The sequence below is a fragment of the Pleurodeles waltl genome, chromosome 10, assembly GCF_031143425.1.
Source record: "Pleurodeles waltl isolate 20211129_DDA chromosome 10, aPleWal1.hap1.20221129, whole genome shotgun sequence".
NCBI classification, from domain to species: domain Eukaryota; kingdom Metazoa; phylum Chordata; class Amphibia; order Caudata; family Salamandridae; genus Pleurodeles; species Pleurodeles waltl.
This window is the reverse complement of record NC_090449.1, coordinates 467352626-467375669: the sequence shown is the minus strand read 5'-3', so window position 1 is coordinate 467375669 and position 23044 is coordinate 467352626. Positions and strand designations below refer to the sequence as shown.

The 23044-nt window shown below is 47.7% G+C and overlaps 1 protein-coding gene across 1 annotated transcript in view; it reads right to left on the bottom strand.

Annotated features, from left to right (window-relative positions):
• Positions 1 to 23044, bottom strand: part of LOC138261625 (SCO-spondin-like) — a 1514343-nt gene that overhangs the window by 714521 nt on the left and 776778 nt on the right. The window contains exon 76 of the mRNA XM_069210750.1: positions 14555 to 14755. Coding sequence (XP_069066851.1) covers positions 14555 to 14755 — 201 coding nt within the window. The remainder of the gene's footprint in view (positions 1 to 14554; positions 14756 to 23044) is intronic.

Genomic DNA, 23044 nt, shown 5'->3' with positions numbered 1-23044 from the left:
TAGGTCAGTTTTTGACACAAAATTGGATGTACCAAAAGGGGGCTTCCCACACAGACTCTCCTGGCGGTAATCAATATTTGCACCAGAATATCAGACCAGGGGCCGCACGATATACTTAACCAGGGAAATATTTTAAAACTCCTACATGTAATACCAGCCCTTAAATGTTTTTGTCTACAGATATTGATTCCATTATATTTTTCCTTTGACAAAGGAGAACGAAAATAACACTCAAGAAAGCGGTAACATAGGCGACATCTCAGCTTGCTAGTAAAGTTTTGAAAGAGAAAGGCACCTTCTTAAATTGGGAAATTGTGAGTACAGTATCACGTCAGATAGGATACCCAAATCCTTTAATAAATTTAAAATTCAAAGTTAGACAATGTGAAAGGTCATAGGCAACCTTTCTCGGTTCTTAGGAATCTAATTGGAAACACAACTTCGCCTGCCAGGCTGGTCCCCATATCCCACCATATGAGATCCATGCAAAAAAACAGGGACCATCGTGAGCAGTTAAGCTTAAGGTAATTGACAGCTGATCTTCATGATGGTAGATGTCCCTGATGGTTATATAGTCCACTTCTAAGATCAAGTTGGGCAAGACCTCACCAAAAATCAGTGAATTTGTGTTCTTTGAACGTTAATGGGGTATATTCAAACAATCAACAAAAGGACTTAACAAGTCTATTAAGTGATTTTCAAATTCTTTATTTGCAGGAGACCTGTGCTACACAACCCTTTATAATAGGCGAGTACATAGGTTTATATTCTCCCGCAAAAAAGGTGAAAAACTTTGGGCACCTAAAGGGGTGGTTTGGCAACTTTTATTGCAGTGGGGTTAAAAACATATTGCAAACGGGTAGAAGTGGACAATGTAAACATCTTGGTAGTTGAACTGTTAAGCTGGCATTAAGAGATTGAGAGGCCATTTCTGGTAATGAATCTGTACGTGCATCCTGATGCTCGTTCTAAGAAGGTAGTGACTTCCAAATTGGTAAAAACAATATTTAAAGTCGACAAGATTCTGTTGCCCAAGAGCTTTAAGTGGCTGGTGACTTCAATATGAAATTGTTGTGGCCTTTCGATAGAGAAGAACACATTTTGCAACAGGATCTTTTGTGGGCAATCCCGCAGCAATCATTGGGGGCTATAGGTTGTGGTCCTACAGATGCCAAAGCACTTTTTTTTATTAAAAATTCAGAGGCCTTGGATTTTAGATTCCTGGATGGGAGATATCAGCAAGACACCCTGCCCTCAGCCTCTTGTTATGCATCAGGAATACACTCAACAATTGATTACACAGTGATTACATTGCCATTACTAAGTTTAGAAGCAAAATATCAGATCATAAAGACATATAATAGTGATCATATGTAGGAGGCTGGCCTGATTTGTGGTGGGTACCTAAGGTACTTACACCTTATACCAGGTCCAGTTATCCTTTATTAGGGAAATGTAGTCAGTGTCTAGAAGCCAGGCTGTCTAGGAGTAGCTGTAGCTCAGCAGCCAAGGCTTATCTAGGAGACATGCAAAGCTCATGCAATACCACTGTAGTCACACAGTACTTACAAACTTGAAAGAAAATACTCAGTATAACAAAAATAAAGGGACTTTATTTTTAGTGACACAATGCCAAAAATACCTTAGAGACTATACTCCCTTAGGAGGTAAGTAATACACAGTATATACACTATAATGCAGAAATAGCTGTAAAAACAGTTAGAAAACAGAGAAAATCACAATAGGCTGCAATGGACCTAGGGGGAACACAAACCATATACTAAAATAGTAGAATGCAAAAGTCGGTTTCCCACCTCGGCAAGGGTAGTCTGTAGAGGGGCGCTGGGAGTGTAAGAAAACACCAAAGGTAATTATTAGAACCCACCCCAGAGCCCAGGAAAACAGGAGTAAATCACAGTACGTTTCCTAGAACACACAGGGAGTCATGATAGACGATTATGCATTAACCAGAAGACACTGCAAGGCACCAAAGTTGGATTCCTGGACCTGAAGACCTGTGGAAGAAGGGGACCAAGTCCAAGAAGCATTGAGGAGTCCAGGGAGAACAGGAGCCCCTGCTAACCCGGATGAAGGTGCAAACGAAGAACCACAGGTGAAGAAGAACAGTCAGTACTGCACCCAAGAAGATGGATGCGGGTTCCTGGTTGGTGCAGCTGATGTCCCACGCGGATGGAAAATTGCAGTCTGGTTTGTGTAGCTGGATTCCACCAACAAGCCTTGGCACAAGCAAAGCTCGCGATTAGCAATAAATGGCACTGCCCGTGACCAGGAGGGACCTGGTGGCTTCTACCCAGGAGGGGTAGACAGAGGGGCTCTCAGCAACTCAGAGAGCCCTCAGAAGACCAGGCAGTGTGCATAGGAGTCCCACAGCACAGGGACAAAGAAGTTGCAAAAGGAGGCCCACGCAGCACAACACAAAGGGATCCCACGCCGCCGGAGAACCACTCAGGAAGCTGTGTGTCGCAGGAAGAAGTGCAGGGGGCCGGTGCTGTGCTGTGCACGAAGAACTTCGTGGACAGTCGCACAAAAGCCTTGGCAACTGCGAATCATGCAGTGCAAGGGGGTATTGTCTTGCGTGGGGAAGCAAGCTCTTACCTCACACCAAAGTTGGACAGCAGGACCTTAGGATTGTCAGGACAACTTCAGTCCACCACCAGTATTGCTGAATCCACGCACTTTGTCAGGAGAGGGGACCTACGCCATCGGTCGTCGCTGCAGACAGGTGCCTGCTGAAGCAGGAAAATGACTCCTTTACTTCAAGGGAGATTCCTTCGCTCTTCTGATGCAGGCTGAAGACAGGCAATCCTCGGAGGATGCACACCCTGGAAACAGTTGCAGTTTCGTTGGTAGAAGGGGAATTAAAGGATGCAGAGGATTCCTGCTGGAGTCTTGCAATCCGAATCTGAGGAAACACCAAGAGAAGACACCCAAAATAGCCCTGAAAGGGGGAATGGCTAGCTACACAGGTAAGCACCTATCAGGGGAGGGCTCTGACGTCATCTACTGCCACTGGTCGCTCAGATGCTCCCAGAGTGACCCACTATCTTGGAATCTAAGATGGCAAACCCCAGGGACACTCTGGAGGAGCTCTGGGCACCACCCCTGGGGTGGTGATGGACAGGGGAGTGGTCACTCCCTTTTGTTTTGTCCAGTTTCACACCAGAGCAGGGGCTGGGGGTCCCTGGAAAAGTGTAGACTGGATTATGCAAGGAGGGCACCATCTGTGTCCTTCAAAGCATTTCCAGAGGCTCTGGGAGGCTACCCCTCCCATGCATGTAACACCCATTTCCAAGGGGAGACGGTGTAACACCCCTCTCCCAAAGGAAATGCTTTGATCTGCCTACGTGTGCTCGAGCTGCTTGAGCAACAGGAGGGCAGAAACCTGTCTGTGAGGTGGCAGCAGCTGGGGCTGCCTGGAAAACCTCAGAAGGCTGGTATGGCAGTACTAGGGGTCCACTGTGGAGCCCCCCGAGTGCATGGAATTGTGCAACCAATACTAGAATCAGTACTGTGGTACAATTCCCAGGTGCTAGACACCTGACACAGCCATATTCGGAGTTACCATTGTGCAGCTGGACATAGGTATTACCTATCTCCAGTGTGTAGAAAAGTACCATCCTTCTTGGCATATTATCCCCAATTTCTACCTGTTTGTCAGTGTGTTTTTACTGTCTCAATGGGATCCTGCTAGTCAAGGCCCCAGTGCTCATAGTTTGTGTCCCATATGTGTTGTCAGTATGCTTGACTGTATCACTGGAGTTCTGCTAACCAGAACTCCAGTGCTTATGCTCTCTCTGTTTACCAAATTTGTCACTATAGTTTAGTGACTCCATATTCCAATTTCAATTGGCACACTGGATCCCCCTTATAAGTCCCTAGTATGTGGTGCCTAGGTACCCAGGGCATTGGGGGTTCCAGGAGATCCTTGTGGGTTGCTGCATTTCTTTTGCCACCCATAATGAGCCCATACAAACACTTCTTCAGGACTGCCACTACAGCCTGAGTGAAATAGTGCACACACTATTTCACAGCCATTTTCACTGCACCAGGTAACTTATAAGACACCTATATGTCTAACCTTCAGTTACTGAAGGCTAGATGCAAAGTTACTGTGTGTGAGGGCACCCTTGCACTAGCAAAGGTGCCCCTACATGTCCAGGAACAATTTCCCGAACTTCGTGAGTGCGGGACACCATGTGCACTACATATATGTCAATACATATATGTAGCCATGTGAGGTGCCTAAGATTGTGAAATTGAACCCCCAATCCAAATCTGATATTGGGGGGCCAATTCCCTTCACCCTGGGGGCTCCACCATGGACCCCCAGTACTGCCAAACCAGCTCTCTGAGGTTTCCACTGCTGCACCAGCTGCTGCCACCTCACAGACAGGTTTCTGCCCTCCTGGGGATTGAGCACCTTGGATTCCAAGGTGTGGAGACCCTCTGGGAGCATCTGAGTGGCCAGTGCCAGCAGGTGACATCAGAGACCCCTCCTGATAGGTGCATACCTGGTTAGGTAGCCACTCCCCCTCTCAGGGCTATTTAGGGGCTCTCCTCTGGGTGTTTTCTCAGATTCGGTTTGCAAGGCTCCACCAGGACTCCTCTGCATCCTCTGCTTCAGCTTCTGACCGTCAGATCAACCGCAGACTGCTCCAGAGACCGCTGTAACTGCAACAAAGTATCCAGAAAGGCTACTGTGACCCTGCAACTTCAGCTCCAGACGGGAACTGCAACAGTTTCAAGGTTGTGCATGCTCTGAGGAAAGCCTGTTTCCAGTCTGCACCAGAAGGACCAAAGGACTCTCATGCGGGGTGACGGAGTCACTTCCCAGCTTCAGCAGGGACCTCTCTGCAAGGACAACTGGTACTCTGTCACAAGTGTGATCCCTGGAACACAGGTGGTGGACCTAAGTGATCCTGACTGTCCAAAGGTCCAGCTGTCCAAATTTGGTGGAGGTAAGAGCTTGCTTCCCCGTGCCAGGCAGTACCCCTGTGCACCCCGTCTTCTGCAGATCCATGGGCTTCTGAGCACTTCTTCCAAAAGTTATGTGTGCACAGCGTAGCGCAGGTCTCCAGCACACTATCCTGCGACGCTCAGCTCCTTTAGTTCTCCGGCGCTGTGGGATCCCTTTGTGTAGTGCTGCTACGACTGCACTTTGCAACTCCTTTGTCTCTGTGTCCTGGGACTCCTGTGGGTGCTGCCGGGTCTTCTGAGGGCTCTCAATCCGAGTTGAGATCCCCAGGTCCCTCCTGGGCCCGGGCAGCGCCTCTTTGATGCAAAACGTGTTCTTGCGTGAACCAAGGATTGTTGGTGGAATCCAGTGACGAAAACAGCCTGCATCCAACAACTCGACATGGGGCATCTCTTGCCCCAAGCAGGAACCCGCACCTGTCTTTGGTGCACTTTTCTTCTAACCGGAGAATCCACTTTTTGAACCTTCATCCTAGTTGGCAGGGGCTCCTCTTCTTCCTCGACTCTTCATCGACTTCTGAACTTGGTCTCCTCTCTCCACAGGTCTTCTGGTCCAGGAATCCATTGTTGGTTTCTTGCAGTCTTGCTTGGTGTTTCAATAATCCTTTAACACAACTTCTATTGTGTTCTGAGGAAACTTGCTGTCCTTTAATCCTATTTTTCTTGGCTCTGGAGTGGGGTATTTGACTTACCTTTGGTGTTTTCTTACACTCCCAGTGCCCATCTACACACTACACTTGCCTAGGGGGGAAACCAATATTGGCATTCCACTAGTTTAGTATATGGTTTGTGTTGCCCCTAGGCCATTGCAATCTATTGTGTTTTTAACTGTTAGCACTATTCTATGGCTGTTTACTTACTTGATTTTGGTCACTAGTGTATATAAAATGTATAATACTTACCTCCAGTAGGAGTATTGCCTCTAAGATATTTTTGTCCTTGTGTCACTGAAATAAAGTACCTTTATTTTTGTTAATACTGAGTATTGTCTTTTATTGTGTATCAGTACTGTGTGGCTATAGTGGTATTTCAAGAGCTTTGCATGTCTCCTAGTTCAGCCTTGGCTGCTCTGCTACAGCTAACCTAGACAGCCTAAGCTGCTAGACACTGCCTACATTTCACTAAGGTGAATCACTGGACCTGGTATAAGGTGTAAGTACTTATGGTACCCACTACAAACAAGGCAAGCTTCTCACACAGTGCACGCGTAAAGTGGAGTCTCCGCATTCATTAAGCCTGGGTAAATGGTCCAGGACGACGAGGGGGCACCTCTGCTAGTGCAGGGTTGCCCTCACACACAGGTACTTTGCACCCAACCTTCAGGGCTGGAAGGCCTGACACATAGGTGACGTATACGTAACCTGGTGCAGTGAAGATGGCTGTGAAAGGGTGCATTCAACATTTCACGCAGGCTGCAATGGCAGTCCTGAAGAAGCCTTTGCATGGGTTCCCTATGGGTGGCAAAAGTAATGCTGCAGCCCATAGGGATCCCCTCCAACCCCAATGCCCTGGGTACCTAAGTTCCATATACTAGAGACTTATAAGGGGCACCAGTATGCCAATTTGGGATGCAATATTGGGTTACCAGTATGTAGGGACAAATTTGAGAAAAGAGAGAGCATAAGCAATAGGGTCCTGATTAGCAGGATCCTCAGTGACACAGTCAAGCATACTGACAAACAGTCAAACATACTGATAAACAGGCCAAAGATCATAAGCACTGAGGTCCTGGCTGGCAGGATCCTGGTGACACAGTCAAACACACTGACAAACAGGCCATGGGGGTAAACATGCTAGAAAGAGGTTACTTTCTCACACCATAGCAAAGAGTGGAGATTAATTATTATTGCCCTATGCACAAACCTGCAGTCACACTCCCAGCAGAATTAGCCACTACTAACTATAAATAAACAGTAGTTAACTACTATAGCCTTAGAGCCCACCCCAGCTGTCTCTACTGGCCATTAAAGGCCCGCTCCAAAGTTAAAGGCCCGAGCCAAAGGCGAGGGCCTTTAACTATGGAGTGCGCCTTTAATTTCCAGTAGAGAAGGGTATTAGAACATTCTGCCACTAGAGGGTAGAATGTTCTAATGTACAAGTTACCTACCTTCAATAACGATATATCTGGTAGAGACATATTCTAGTTACAGATTCCATACCTTTGAATTTCCTCAGGCGTTGGTCTGGATCCAGAGATTTTTCTTCAAGCAGTACCTCTGAGCGCCATCAGGTGTCATCGGTTAACTCCGCAGACTTCGTTGGCGTGGTGTTTGCTGTGATGATAGCGCTGTCATATATAGGCGCCACCCCGGTGCGCTGACGTCAGTTTCTTTTATGACTTTCCACACCAGTAGCGCAGAGCTATGAAGAACACTGAGAGTGGTGCGCCAAAACTGGAGTCCTCATGGGGAAGTGCCTGTCTCAAAAAAACAGTTCGCAGTGCGGGGAGGATGGGCGGGTCGGTAAGGAATCTGGAACTAGAATATGTCTCTAACAGATATATCGTTACCGAAATTAAGTAACTTGTACATCTGATAGAGACTTCTAGTTGCAGATTCCTTACCTTTGAATAGATACCCGAGCAATACCATCCCCGGTGGTGGGCTGCAAACCAAGATCACACCAAGAAGACCTGACTGTCCAGGCAGTAGTGTTTGGTAAAAGTGTACAGAGACGCCCACGTCGCTGCCTGACAGATGTCCAGGACTGGAACACCCCATGCTAGCGCTGTGGTAGCGGCAGTAGCTCTGGTGGAGGGAGCATGCAAACCTTCAGGAGGTTGCTTCTGAGCCAGAGCGTAGCACATTTTGATGCATAAGAGCACCCATTGAGAAATGGTCCTCTTCTGCACCGCCTTCCCCTTCTCCTTCTTCGCACCCACATTTCCCACAAAGAGTTGATCGTCCACCCGGAAGTCTTTGGAATGATCAAGGTAGAACGCCAACGCTCTTTTGGGTCCACACGGTGGAGTCTCTCCTCTTCATGAGAGGGATGTTGGGGTGCATAAAAGGTAGGCAAGGTGATGGACTGTCCGACATGGAAGGGTGTCACTACTTTAGGTAGGAAAGAAGCCCTTGTGCGAACTGCACTTTGTCAGAATGTATTGCCAGGAAAGGTGGTTTAGATTAAAGAGCCTGGAGCTCACTTAATCTGCGGGCAGAAGTAATGGCAACTAAAAAGACAGTCTTGATGGTTAAGAGCCGTGAAGGGCAGTTGTGAAGCGGCTCAAACGGGGCGCATGTAAGGTATGTTAATACCAGGTTTAGATCACATTGGGGCATGATGAATGGGATAGGAGGAAAGAGATGGGTGAGGCCTTTAAGAAACCTCCTAACAATAGGAGATTTAAATAAGGAATGCTGATCAGGTAACCTCAAGAAAGCAGAGATAGCAGAAAGATATCCCTTAAGACTGCCCAGGGTGGAGCCCTTTCGGGCAAGGGAAAGAATAAAAAGGAGGACTTGAGAAAGAGGATTGACAGATTTGTTGATGCACCATGCCACAAATTTCTTCCAATGACAGGCGTATACGGTTTTGGTTGAGGGACGCCTGGCTGCCAAGATAATGTTACAGACTTCAGGTGGCAGGTCAAAAGACATCAACTGTTGCTGCTCAATCTCCAGGTAAGGAGGCAGAGGGTGGACAGGTTTGGATGGAGGACCCTCACCTGCTGCTGCGAAAGAAGATCCTCCCGAAGGGGAAGTCTGATCGGAGGAGCTATGGCCATGCTCAACAGCTTGGGATACCAGACTCTTCGTGCTCAGTCTGGAGCCACCAGTATAACTTGGTCCCGGTCTTGCCTGATCTTCTTCAGAACTCTGGGCAGAAGTGGTATGGGCGGAAAGGCATACAGGAGGCCTGAATTCCATTTGTGACAAAAATCGTTGCCGAGCGAGTGCCGCCATGGAAACTCCAACGCGCAACACAGCTGACATTGCATGTCCCTCGGGAGGGAAACAAGTCTAACCAAGGTTCTCCCCACTGAAGGTAAAGACATTGCGCCACCTCCGGATGGAGACGGCATTCGTGATCGACCACGCATTGTCGGCTGAGTTCGTCTGCTCTGGCATTCAAAGAGCCCACCAGGTGTTGGACCACCAGGAAATGCCCTGATGTTCCAGCCAATTCCAGAGGCGAAGAGCCTCTTGACAAATGGTCCACCACCCCACTCTGCCTTGTTTGTTGCAGTACCACATGGCGGTGGTGTTGTCTGTGAACACTTGCACTGCCTTTCCTTTGAGAGAGGGAAGGAATGCTTTTAATGCTAGTCGAATCGATCGGAGCTCCAGATGATTGATATGGAGCCTGGTTTCCAACGGAGACCAGAGGCTTCTGATCTCCACCTCTCCGATGTGGCCGCCCCATCCCAGGAGTGACACATCTGTCACGACTGTAAGATCTGGTTGGGGAAAGGAGAGGGATCTGCCTTTGACCCAATCCTGATTCATTAACCACCACTGCAAGTCTCTTGCAGTTCCTACCGAGATCTGGACCTTGTCGGAGAGACTCCACTGATGCTGCGCCCACTGGAACTTCAGGTCCCACTGCAGAGCCTACATATGCCATCTGGCCTTTTGAACTAACAGGATACAGGAGGCCATGAGGCCCAGCAACCTCAGAGTCATTCTTACCGAAATCCAGGATAGAGGCTGAAACATCGGTATCATAGCCCGAATATCCTGGACACGCTGAACAGCTTTGATGAAAGTGAGCGTCTGAGAAGGAGCCAGGTGTGACTTCGGCACGTTGATAGTGAACCCCATTGAATGCAAAAGGTTTGCCGTAGTCTGGAGGTGCGAGATGATTGTCTGGGGCGAGTTCGCCTTCAACAGCCAATCGTTGAGGTAGGGGAAGACTGGGACCCCCCCCTAACCTGCGCATATGAGCTGCCACCACTACCACCACTTTCGTGAACACGCGAGGGGCACTGGTAAGGCCAAAATGGAGCATGGTAAACTGAAAGTGCTCGTGACCTACCACGAATCGTAGGTAACGTCTGTGGGCAGCAAGACGGGAATGTGGAGGTATGCGTCTTGCAAGTCCAACGCTACCATCCAGTCTCCGGGACCAGGGCATATAGGACTTGAGCCAATGGCAACATTTTGAACTTCTCCTTCTTGAGGAAGAGGTTAAGGGACCGAAGATCCAATAGAGGACAAAGACCCTTGTCCTTTTTCGGCACCAGAAAGTAGCAGGAAAAGAAACCACAACCTACTTCTGGCAACGGAACCCTCTCTATAGCTCCTTTGCCCAAAAGTGCTGATATGCGATTGTATGAAGGTGGCATGGCTGGAGGAGGTGTCTTGAAGGGGAGGGAGTAGCCCCTTGGAAGTTGGGTGCCCCTTCCGTAGCCACGAAAAGAGCGAAAGGCAGACTAAGGGGGGAAAGGCGGACTGTTGCGGATTAGGAGCAGGCGCGAGGCCAAGGGACTGGGCCGTGGCTGGGGAATCCTTGAAGTGCTCGAGTGCTGAGTCCGCCTTGTCTCCAAAGAGACGTGCCTTCAAAGGGCATGCCCATCAAGGATTGCTGGACATCCCCTGAGAACCCAGATGTTCTCAGCCAGGTGTGGCATCTCAATGCCACCGTCGATGCAACCGATCTGCCCAGAGAGGCGGTCATATCCAGACCACAACGAATTATGAACTTCGCTGCGTACCTCCCATCTGTTACAGCTTAAGAAAGGATAGTCCGGGCCTCCTCCGGAACTCTAGGCAGCACTTGCGCGACCGTACCCCAGAGAATATGGGAATAGCGGTCCAAAAGGCTTGCAGTGTTCTCGGACCGCAGCGCTAGACTGTTGGAAGAAAACAACTTCTTCCCCAAGTTGTCCAATCTTTTTGATTCCTTATCCGGGGGTGCGGCAGGGAATGCGCCATATGAAGAGGAAGCCTGGGTGACAAGGCTCTCAGGCGTGGGGTGTTGGGTGAGGAATGTTCGGTCTGTCGGCGCAGGCCGATGGTGGTGGGCAATCGTCCTATTCACAGGAGTCCCTATGCTGGGTCTGGACCAAGTACCCAAAAGGACGTCCGTCAGCGCCTCATTAAAGGGAAGAAGGTGTTCTGATGAGGAAGACCCCAGCTGAAGCAAGTCGATTAGGATATTAGGTCTAACCTCTACAGAAGGTAGCTTGAGGTCCAAGACCTCAGCCGCCCTTCTCACCACCATGGAGTATGAGGCACCATCCTCCGTAGCCACGGTAGGAGGAGAGAGCATGCCAGTGTCACAGGAGGTGTCTAGACCACTGACATCACCCAAATCCTGCACCAAGTCCATTTAAGGGTGAAGCTGTTATTCTAAAGGGTCCAGTGTCTGGATCAACCCTGGGCCCAGGAGAGCCCATAGAGAATGGAATCGGCGTTGAGCGACGTCGTTCCGGCTCTGGGTATGAGAATGAGGTCAATGTCGATTCTGGGCCCAACCGACGTCGGAAGTGTCAACGTCTGACCCGACGCCGGTAAAGGTCGCTGTGGCATGACCGGCATCAGGATGGATCTGTGTTTGGGGAATGCCTGCTCAATTATTAAAAGCCATATAGATGTTATATACTAACACCTGGGTTAGAATAAAGATACGGGATGATTTCTTTCTGTCGAGGAAAATAGAGGCAAAACAAGAACTTAAGCAGGGCTGCGTGCTTGCACCATATTTGTTTAATCTCTTTTTATCAGACCTGACTGTAAAGCTAAACGAGGTGAACTTGCACGCTTCAAAATTAGGAGAACTGTTTATTTCACACCTGCTTTATGCAGTTAACATCATCCTCTTGAGTCAAACAAAAGTATGACTATGGCAGCTTATTGATAGTCCTTCTGAATACGCGGAGGCAAACGGATTGATAATAAATTAGAAAAAAAACAAAGGTAATGCAAGTAATTAAAAATATAGAAAACCTACAAGTGGTACCTGCAAGGTCAAGAATTAGAACAGATTAAGGGGGTGATTCTGACCCCGGCGGTCTTAGACCGCCGGGGCCAGGGTCGGCGGGAGCACCGCCGACAGGCCGGCGGTGCCCCGCAGGGCATTCTGACCGCGGCGGTAAAGCCGCGGTCAGACCGGCAACACTGGCGGGCTCCCGCCAGTGTACCGCTGCCCTGTTGAATCCTCCAAGGCGGCGCAGCTAGCTGCGCCGCCGAGGGGATTCCGACCCACCCTACCGCCATCCAGTTCCCGGCGGTCCGCCCGCCGGGAACCGGATGGCGGTAGGGGGGGTCGCGGGGCCCCTGGGGGCCCCTGCAGTGCCCATGCCACTGGCATGGGCACTGCAGGGGCCCCTGTAAGAGGGCCCCTACAAGTATTTCACTGTCTGCTTGGCAGACAGTGAAATACGCGACGGGTGCAAATGCACCCGTCGCACCTTCCCACTCCGCCGGCTCGATTACGAGCCGGCATCCTCGTGGGAAGGTCGTTTTCCCCTTGGCTGGCGGGCGGCTTTTTGGCGGCCGCCCGCCAGCCCAGGGGAAAACTTGAAATACCCGCTGCGGTCTTTTGACCGCGGCGCGGTATTTTGGAGGGCGGAATTCTGGCGGGCGGCCTCCGCCGCCCGCCAGAATCAGAATCACCCCCTAAGTTTTATAAGTATGTGGGAGTTTTATTTGATGGAAAAGGATCTTTTTTTAGATCAAAGGCTTGACTTATAGCGAAAAGGAAATTTGTTGATGCTTGCCTTCCGTACACTGCGAAGATTGTTAGATGGCCCCAGTTATCGGCCTCTGCTACAAGTATTTGCAGCTAAATTAATGTCAAGTATTAGTTATGGAAGCGAAGCTCTGCATGGCAGGGTTGCTGGTACTCTGAATGGGATCATTGCAAAAGTTTTCAAGTCCTTGTTCCATCTCCCAGGTAACTCGTCTCAAGCAGAGATTATGCTTGAGTTTGGGTATCTGAATCAAAATATAGCAAGAAAGGGCAGTTACATTACAAACTACAGGGAACCCGCTCTGTCAGGCACTCTGGAAGGAGGTTAGTTCGAGTCCCCTGGCACCATCTCATCAGTACCTGGATCAGGCGCTGGTTGATCTGGGAGTCCGGCCTTTGTGGGATAGAAGTATCCCTTATGATGCTTTTAACAAAGTTGTTAGCCGCACAGTGAAGAACATATCACGGCTAAGGGTCTCCTCTCAAGTAGATCTCTCTCATAATTGATAATAAATTAATATAAAACTCTAAAACCCCAACCATATCTGGAGGCAGGTGGTCAAGAAGGGAAAAGGGCCTATTTATTAGATAGCTTTTTGGCCACCAGCCAAGACGAGCTAACATAGTCCTCTGGGAACAGGAGGAGGCTACCTTTCTGTGTAGCCTGTGCAGCTGTGGGGTAGAAAATGTTATTAATCTGGTCTGTCTATGTAAAGGTCTGTTAATGAGATATGAAGTTTGTTGTGGGTTGCCTTTAACCAGAGATGTATTCGAAGGTGTAGGCAAACGGTGGTTAGTAGTTTTAAATCATCAGATTCTATTTTAAACTCTAAACTAACACAATTTTTGCACCTGGCATCAAAAAAGCTCTATGACCAAGGCAAGGTGAACCCCAAGAGGGCAGTGGAGTCAGATCGTTCTAAACAAATCTTTCTCCGATATAAGGAAAGTGGTGAGTAAGAATTAAGCTGACTGTTAAATATTAGAGGCAGATTAGGGCTTTCCTAAATCCTCGCCAAATGTTTAATTTTAAATTTGTGTATTTTATTATTCAGGCATCCTGAAACTCCACCACTGAAAGCGGTGTGAGAAAGCTGTTTATCTTATATTTTGTGGGCTAGGGGTTGAAATTTAAAACAGCAAGCTTTTTAGAGGTTAGTATTGCACTTTGTCTCTTTGGCACTTTGACATTTTCAGTACTGTAGACTATGGGGGAAAACGGCTGCACCTTATGAAAAGTCTGGTGGGGCTAAATTGGAAAATAAAATGTTCCAAGGATTGTATTTCAGATATCAGGGCACCTTAACATTTGATATCTTTTAGCTGTTAGTTCTGCAGGATATGACGATAATATTGTTGCAACATATGTTGTATGTTCTAATTTGTTGCATTCTTAGCACTGTAGGCAGTGTATCAAAGATTATATTGTTTTAAAAGGAATAGAGCAGTAATGTACTTGTGTTTTAATACGATTTCTTTTAAAAACATGGTGTAATGGTTTTAATTAACTATGCACTTTTTAAATAAACGTGAAGTTTGAACTGGGACAAGGCAACTGGAGAAAACAGATAATTCTGTTAAATTTAATGTTCTATTCCGGCTTGAAGTTCCCTTGAAATAAATCACTTAGAATAAGTAAGAACTGGAACAAGGAGGAGACTGTAGAAGAGCGCACATCACAAACACAAGCCCGTTTCCATCAATACGTTGCCTACTTAAGTTTCTGCACGTAAATTCAATTAATGCACAGACCTTTCACCCAAAACTCTAAACGTAAACATCGGGATGTTTACATTATGTCGCAGTTTCTGACTCATTATCACATATAAATAAAATAATGGCGCCATCTGGTGCCTAATATAATTACTCTTGGCAAGCTAGAAGCCGTGTCTTTCACAAATGCTTGTTTTTTTTACTGTGGTACCTGGGCAGAAAGATGCAGATGGGCATTGCCTCCTCTCCATCTGGACTCCTGTCTCGCCATAGTACTTCGGCACCCCCTCACACTCCGCTCCTCCATTCTGCGGTTTGGGACAGGCACATGTCCGATACCTGGTGATCACCTCCATGCCGCAGGTCTTGGAGCACGGTGTCCAATCTGACCAGTCACACCAGCCTCCAGGCACTGAGGAGGGAAGCACAGAGAAGAGAGGGATAATGACTAGAGGATATATGGAGATAAAACATGATGAAATAATTGAGACTCAGGGCAAAACATATACCTGGTCACTGCAGGTATGAGGATCACGACATCATGCAGTCAAGAATCTACACAAGGATCACACCCAAGAGGGATCGTTCTGAATGATAGGGAATGGCGTCTCTGTTAAAGATATACCATTTTATGCCATTCTGAGTTTTACAAGGTCCACACCTAATGAATACACTTCTGTGTACATTTTGCATCTGCTTCGTTTGGAGAAAAGGGCTCAGAATCTGGAATTTCATATGATAATGGACCCTGAAATTCCAGGTCCCACGTTTTATTTCCCATTCTAATCCTGGAAACTCATGATGGCCGGTAACTGGGTTGAAGACACTGGCTATAATGGGTGACATTGAGCCAATTGTCATCCCTTAAGTTACCGGCCATCTCGGAATCATTCCCTCAGAAGAGTTTTGAAGGTCAGTTAAACATGGTGGCATCACTTCATGGTGAAAGACTTCTGAGTATATGCTGTAGTCCATAATCCAATGAAATAAAGAAATATGAATTTGTGAACGAACGGCTTATTTAAGAAAGTTGCTTAAAAAAGATGTGTTATTCTTAGTTTATGTAGGTATCACCTTAAATAAGACAAGAAAACAGATAGTATGCTAAACAAAGCAAGAACATGGTGGTGCTAACCCATGGAAACAATAGAATTAAAAACAAACTGAGACCGTGAAAGCCTAATAAGGTATATTCTGGAGGCGTGTGGCTGGTTGCACTCTTAGGAAATTATAGATCAAAACTAAATAAGCAAGGGAACACTTGGAAGAGTACAATCATAAACAATGTGCACCAACACCACAATGGAACAAACTTGGCTATCAAAAAAAGTACAAATGGTTAAACTGTGAAATAGAGATGTCTGATGCAGAGGGAGCTGCCCCATTGGAAACCACAAAATAGTCTCGAAGGTCAGGCTGTCAGAGAGGTTGGACGGAATCAGCTAAGTGTCAGGTAAGTGAAGTAACAACGATTAAAATCATATTCTTTAACTGTACTTGCAGATGTTCAGCATGAATGTTATTGGTGAAACTATGTGGGATGTCACTAATAACGTCATGTGCGATTTCACTGGGGAAGTTATCAATACTGGCATTCAGAAAGTCACCGGAGACGTCACAGTGATGTCATGTATGATGTCACCAGCAATAAAATAAAAACAGAAAAGTTATGTAGGGACATTAGCCAGGCATCGCCGTTTTGGTAAGTTTACTTTGAAAGTTTATCACTGTATTAACCAATGTTTTCACTGAAATCTCTTTTATAAGATGAAAGAATCTTCTAACCGTACATGTTACATTGATTTATACTTTTTTTAAGCAGTTTCTGTTATGTACTCTAACATTTAATACATTTAATACAATGCCTATCCAAGCCTTCATGTATCCGAGTGATGACAAAGGTATCATGGGCCTGAAAAGGCAGTTAGAGTTTAATATACTGACAAAAGTTAGTCATTCTAATTACTTCAAGAACAAACGTTTAGTATTTTGCCGTAAAAATATACCATCTGCATAATGCTTAATGATTAAAGAGAAGGTATTCTTTTCACTTCCAGCCATCAGTGGCACACTTGATCGTCCTGTGGTCACCGCCTCATCCAGCTGTAAGGGCTAAATGAAAGGCTAGTCAGAGGCCCCACAAACTTTAAGTAGAGATATGGTGAATTTTCAGCCATTAGAGAAAGTATAAGTGCAAAACATGGTCCCTATTGCATTTCATGGATTACTGGCATGATATCGGAACCAACAACATCGTGAACAAAAATAACGTGTCAAAAATACTGCTTACAAACATATTGTTTTCCTGTACGTATAATGGTAAGTAAAAAAATATTCAAAAAAACGTTTCACAATAATATTGTTAAAAAACGTACAAAAATATTGTTTTTAATATATATGTTTTTTTGAAATAGTAGATGTTAAATATTTTAATATATAACATTACTATAATGCAAAATATATAATTGTAACTAATATTAAATACTATATAAAAATATGCTTATAGAAACACATCCTCGTGTGTGTGTACATTTTTATACACATATATGTCTAAAGTAACACCATTATTTAAAACATATGTACATATCTTTTACATTATATTGCATTTGCAAGTTATTTTTAGGCGCACCCATATATTACCTGGCTTTGTTGGACTTGCTTTAAAAAAAAAATCCTACGAGAACTTCTCATTTCATTACGCGCCATTGTCATCTCAGAGGCATCAGAAGCATTGCTAGGTGAGACTTCACTTTCCGATGTAACCACAATATTTCTCTCCAGAATAGGAGCCTCCAGAGAAAGTTCATCAGTATACAGGTAGTCATACTTTTTAAGGAAGATTAAGATCCGTCCCGCCTGGTAGTCTTTAAAATCCCAGAGGCATACGAATGTGCGAAGAACATCATGATGAAAGAGACTTAGGGGCATATTGATACTCTGTTTGCGCCGGAATTGCGTCGTTTTTTTTAATGCAAATCCGACGCAAAGCTAACTCCATATTTATTCTTTGGAGTTAAACCCGTCTAGCGCTAAAGATCTTGGAGTTAGCGTCATTTTTTAGCGTGGACACCTACCTTGCGTTAATGATATGCAAGGTAGGCGTTCCCGTCTAAAAAATGACTCCAAGGCATGGGCGCCTTATTTAAACTCCCGTGCAAAAATGGCGCACGGGAGTGGGCGGGTCAAAAAAAATGACGTCCAGCCGCTTTTGCGTCATTTTTTAGCGCCTGGTCAGGGCAGGCGTTTAGGGACCTGTGGGCTCGGAAGGAGCCCAGAGGTGCCCTCCCATGCCCCCAGGGACACCCCCTGCCACCCTTGCCCACCCCAGGAGGACACCCAAGGGTGGAGGGACCCATCCGAAGGAACTTAAGGTAAGTTCAGGTAAGTAATTTTTTTTTTTTTTGTGGCATAGTGGGGCCTGATTTGTGCCCCCCTACATGCCACTATGCCCAATGACCATGCCCAGGGGACATAAGTCCCCTGGGCATGGCCATTGGGCAAGGGGGCATGACTCCTGTCTTTGCTAAGACAGGAGTCATGTCAATGGAGGGTGGGAGTAAAAAAAAATGGCGCAACTCGGGTTGAGGCAGATTTTTTGCCTCAGACCGACTTGCCCCATTTTTTGACGCCCAAGCTCCATTTTCCCCTACGCCGGCGCTGCCTGGTGTGGGTAATTTTTTTTGACGCACACCAGTCATCTCCGCTGGCTAACGTCATTCCATAAATAAGGCGCCCGCATGGCGCTTTGGAATGGCGTTAGCCGGCGTTAACATTTTTGACGCACAACTGCGTTGGCGCAGTTGTGCGTCAAAAAGTATAAATATGGCCCTTAGAGAGAAGGGTTGCCCAGGCAAGACTATTGAACAAGCTGCAAGGAGGGCAGATGAAGTTTCTAGACAGAGCTTACTATACCAGTGTAGCCAACCCCTTGAGGAGGGTGGTGAGGTGATGAGATTTATCACCACATATTCCAATCAGGTATGCAAGTTTAGAAGAATTCTGAATAAACATTGGCATGAATGACACACGGATGAGATCCTGAGAAGGCACTTAGGAACTGCTCCAAGGTAACTTTCAGCAGATGCCATTCATTGAAGTACAATCTTAGTGAAGAACATATTACGAGTGTAGCACCTAAGAAGCAGCTACAAGGCTTTTTCTACTGCAGGAATTGTAAAGCCTGTAGCAATACTTTGGATGTGGTTGAGTTCATAGCTCCCAACAGCAATAGAATATTTGTGATTCTCAAGTTTATCACTTGTAATATGGAGTATTGCATATACAGGCCCTCATTACAACCCTGGCGGTAAATCCCGCTTACCCCCGTGCTGAAGGCCGCCAACATACCGTGGTCGCGGCAGAAATCCGCTACAGGTATTTACAACCCACATCTCGTAATCCACCACAATACAGACACCCACACAAGTCCGCCACACCAAAGGTCAGTGATAAACTGGCGATACCAAAACCCACACCGTCACGCCAACAGGAATACGCCCACACTATCACAACCCACGAATCAACGCAGCGGTCTTTCAACCGCAGTAATCCATTGGCAGTACACACCGCCGCGCTCAAAATACACACACACTTACAAAACACAACCACATTGGACAATCCAAAATACACACACCTGATACACATACACACACCACACCCACACACTCACACCACTATAAAACACACACCCACATTACCCACAACTCCTTACAACTACATTTTTTTGAAGAAGCAGAGAGAGAATAGCAAACACAACACCCTCATCCACAGGCACACAACACCATCACTCATACAAAATCCACGGATCTCAAACAACACACCCCAACACAACACATCACACAGCACAACAAACACGAGGTGGAACGACCTTTTGGGGAAGGTGAGTTCCGTGGTATCCAGACACCAGATAGCAGTACAGAGGACTGGTGGTGGACCCCCACCTCCTCCCCCTCAACTAACAACATGGGAGGAACAAGTCTTGGCAATACTGCATCCTGAGGGCCTCGCAGGAGTAGCATGAGGACTGGACTCTGGTAATGCAAATCTTTACTACTATATCTCCCCACCCCACCTGCATGCCATCACATACCCCCACCCTCACCCCCATCTCTCCAACACCTCACATATGCCCCACCATCACAACCCACCCATCCCAATACCAAGCCCTGCATGCAACACCTCTGCATAGCCACCCATCACCAAAGCATGTCCGGTACAGATACCCACCCAGACCCCAAAATCACTAATCACACAAGGGCAAACACAATAATGCAAGCACAGGAGTAGAGGGTAACTCACCCATTGCACAAGTTGGCACACACAGATACAATAACTATGCATTTACACCCCAACAGGACCCTTACCCAACGTCACCGGACAGGAGGTGCCAGACATATCCAGTCCCCCCACAGAAGAGGCCCACAGTGAAGACAGCAGCCCTGCACGCCTAGATCAAGATGACCAGCCCGGCCCATCAGGGACCTCTGGACAGTCGGTTCCCCTGCAGGAGTCACAAACCACCACAGAACCTCCCCCCCCTCAGGAAACACCACCACAGTACCCACCCAGCGGGCCCATCCCTCTGTCCCCAGGACACGTCAATCAGTAGTGTGTCCACCACTACAGGGACCCCAGGCAAACCCACCAACCCAAGACAATCAGGGACCTGAGGTCAGTGGCAGTGGGCACAAGGTTTAGGGGACAGAGGCACAGGATAACAGGGAAACTGGGTGGACTGCTGTGCGACAGGGAGAGGAAAGGCCCAGGGAACCCACTCTCCACGAGGCACTCTCCAACATCATGGGAGCATACCATCATTCCCGGGAGACCATGGGCACAGTACTGGCCAAGTTTCAGGAGACCCAGCGGCTGCAGGAGGAACACTACCTGGGGATCAGGGAGGACTTGAAGTCCATCAACACCACCCTGGTCACCATTGTAGGGGTGCTGGCAGACCTGGCCAACACCATGAGGGACACAGTGGCACACAAACGGGCCCTTGACACTAGCCTGAACAATGAACAGCCCTCCACCTTCGCTAGTGAACAGGAGGTGCCACCACAGGTCCAACAGGCCACCAGCACCCCAACCCCTGCAGAAGGAGAACCACCCCGCAAACGGTCCCTGAGATGCAGGAACAAGACAGAGAACATTGCCAAGACCCCCGCCAGGAAATAACACTCTCCTGATTGTCACCCTTTGTCCCACTTTGTCACCCTGACAACTTTGAACTGCCATTGCTCCACTTCCTATGCCCCCTTGGACAATGCACCTGTGAGACCAAGAGACTGGACTCTACCACGGACATTCCTCCACCATCACTCCAGCCCATTGCACACCCCCTCCACTTATTTGAACAGAAATAAACACCCTTGAATCACAAATCAATCTGGAGTCAGTCTGTACTTTCACAAATGTGTTATTGCAACCTCTCAGAAATATAGCAATGTCAATGTTCATGTTCACATACCAATGTTAGACAGTTGTTGGGCAGCAGTAAACATAGCAGAAGGCATAAAGTGGGACCCAGATATAGGAAATGGAAAGCCAAAGTGACATGTCAGGGTCCATACACAGAGGTAAAAAGGCAGATTTATGCAATGTCCTACAGTAGTATGATATGAGAGAAGCAGTACCATCCTCTTACCTGCGTCTCACTGGAAGTATTGCATGATGATGTTGTTTTGGTTGTCTATATCTTCTTCTTCTGCTGCCTCCTCTTCTTCACTGTCCACAGGCTCCACAGCTGCCACAAGACCAACATCAGGCCCATCCTCCTGCAGAAAAGGCACCTGGCGTCGCAAAGCCAGGTTGTGCAACATACAGCATGCCACGATAATCTGGCACACCTTGTTCGGTGAGTAGTATAGGGAGCCACCTGTCAGATAGAGGCACCGGAATCTGGCATTCAGGAGGCTGAAGGTGCACTCTATTATCCTCCTAGTTCGCCCATGTTCCTCATTGTAGTGTTTCTCTGCCCTTGTCCTGGGATTCCTCACTGGGGTCAGTAGCCATGACAGTTTGGGGTAACCAGAGTCACCTGCAAATATTAAGGGACAACTGTTAGACATCCTCCAACCCTTAGGGACTCTCCCATACCCAGACACCTATTTCAACTATGTTGGGACCCTGGGCTCACCTATTAGCCACACTCGGTGCCTCTGGAGTTTCCCCATCACATAGGGGATGCTGCTATTCCTCAAAATGTAAGCATCATGCACTGAGCCAGGATACTTGGCATTCACATGGGAGATGTACTGGTCTGCCAAACACACCATCTGCACATTCATAGAATCGTAGCTTTTGCGGTTTCTGTACACCTATTCATTCCTGCGTGGGGGGACAAATGCCACATGTGTACCATCAATGGCACCAATGATGTTGGGGATATGTTCCAGGGCATGGAAGTCACCTTTCACTGTGGGCAAACCCTCCACCTGAGGGAAAACGATGTAGCTGCGCATGTGTTTCAGCAGGGCAGACAACACTCTGGACAACACGTTAAAGAACATTGGCTGTGACATCCCTGATGCCATGGGCAATGTTGTTTGAAAGGACCCGCTGGCCAGGAAATGGAGTAATGGCAGGACCTGCAGTAGAGGGGGGATTCCTGTGGGATGGCAGATAGCTGACATCAGGTCTGGCTCCAACTGGGCACACAGTTCCTGGATTGTGGCACGATTAAGTCTGTAGGTGATAATGATGTGCCTGTCTTCCATTGTCCACAGGTCCACCAGGGGTCTGTTTACCGGAGGATGACGCCATCTCATCACCTGCCCCAGCAGACGCGCCCTATGGAGGAGAAGGGTGAGCAGAGGGTCATACACCACATAGGTTTCACAAGGCTGTTTAGAACAATTGTGATGTAATCGGTGTGTGGCTCTGTCTGTCCGTATTCCTGACCAAAAGTGCTGTGACGCAGTTAGTTGCCCTGCCATGTGGCCCCCTGAAATGGCGGCTGCCTGACCTGTAAGGAGGGACAAGGGGATAGGAGGTAACTGCGCTGGCAGGGTGCAGTGTCACGGTAAGCGGTCGAAGACCGCCGCGCAATTCAGCATTGGTTATCATTGGGCCCTATGGGTTCCAGGAGCTAATGACGATGTACGCCAGCGGTGACGCCATTTTCTATCTGTTCACTCACTTGATACCTGACCTTCAACAGGAGAGGACCCACACTGCAAGTGCTGCTGTGACCTGAGACTGGAAGCGACAATGGTTACAGTGTCTGGGGAAAGGGCCCGTGCCTTCACAGCGGAGGAGCTGGAGAAACTGGTGGATGGGGTCCTCCCCCAGTACATGCTACTCTACGGTCCTCCAGAGAAACAGGTGAGTACACTGTGTGCATGGTGGATGGCACATGAATGTATGGATTGTTGTGGATGGAAGAGATGGGGGGGGCAGAGGCCAGCATGTGAGGATGGTGAGTGTATGTTTTTCTGGGCCAGGGTGGGAGGTTTGTGGCCAATGAGTAAGAAGAACCAGACGGGGGAGTAACATCCTTTCTTACTTCACTATTCCTCTAGGTCAGCGCCCACCAGAAGAAGGGGATTTGGTGTGCCATCGCCAAGGAAGTGCGGACCCTGGGGATCTACCATAGACGGAGCACCCACTGCCACAAAAGATGGGTGGACCTGCACCGCTTGAGCAAGAAGACGGCAGAGGCCCAGCTGGGGATAGCCTCCCAACGTGGAAGGGGCCACTA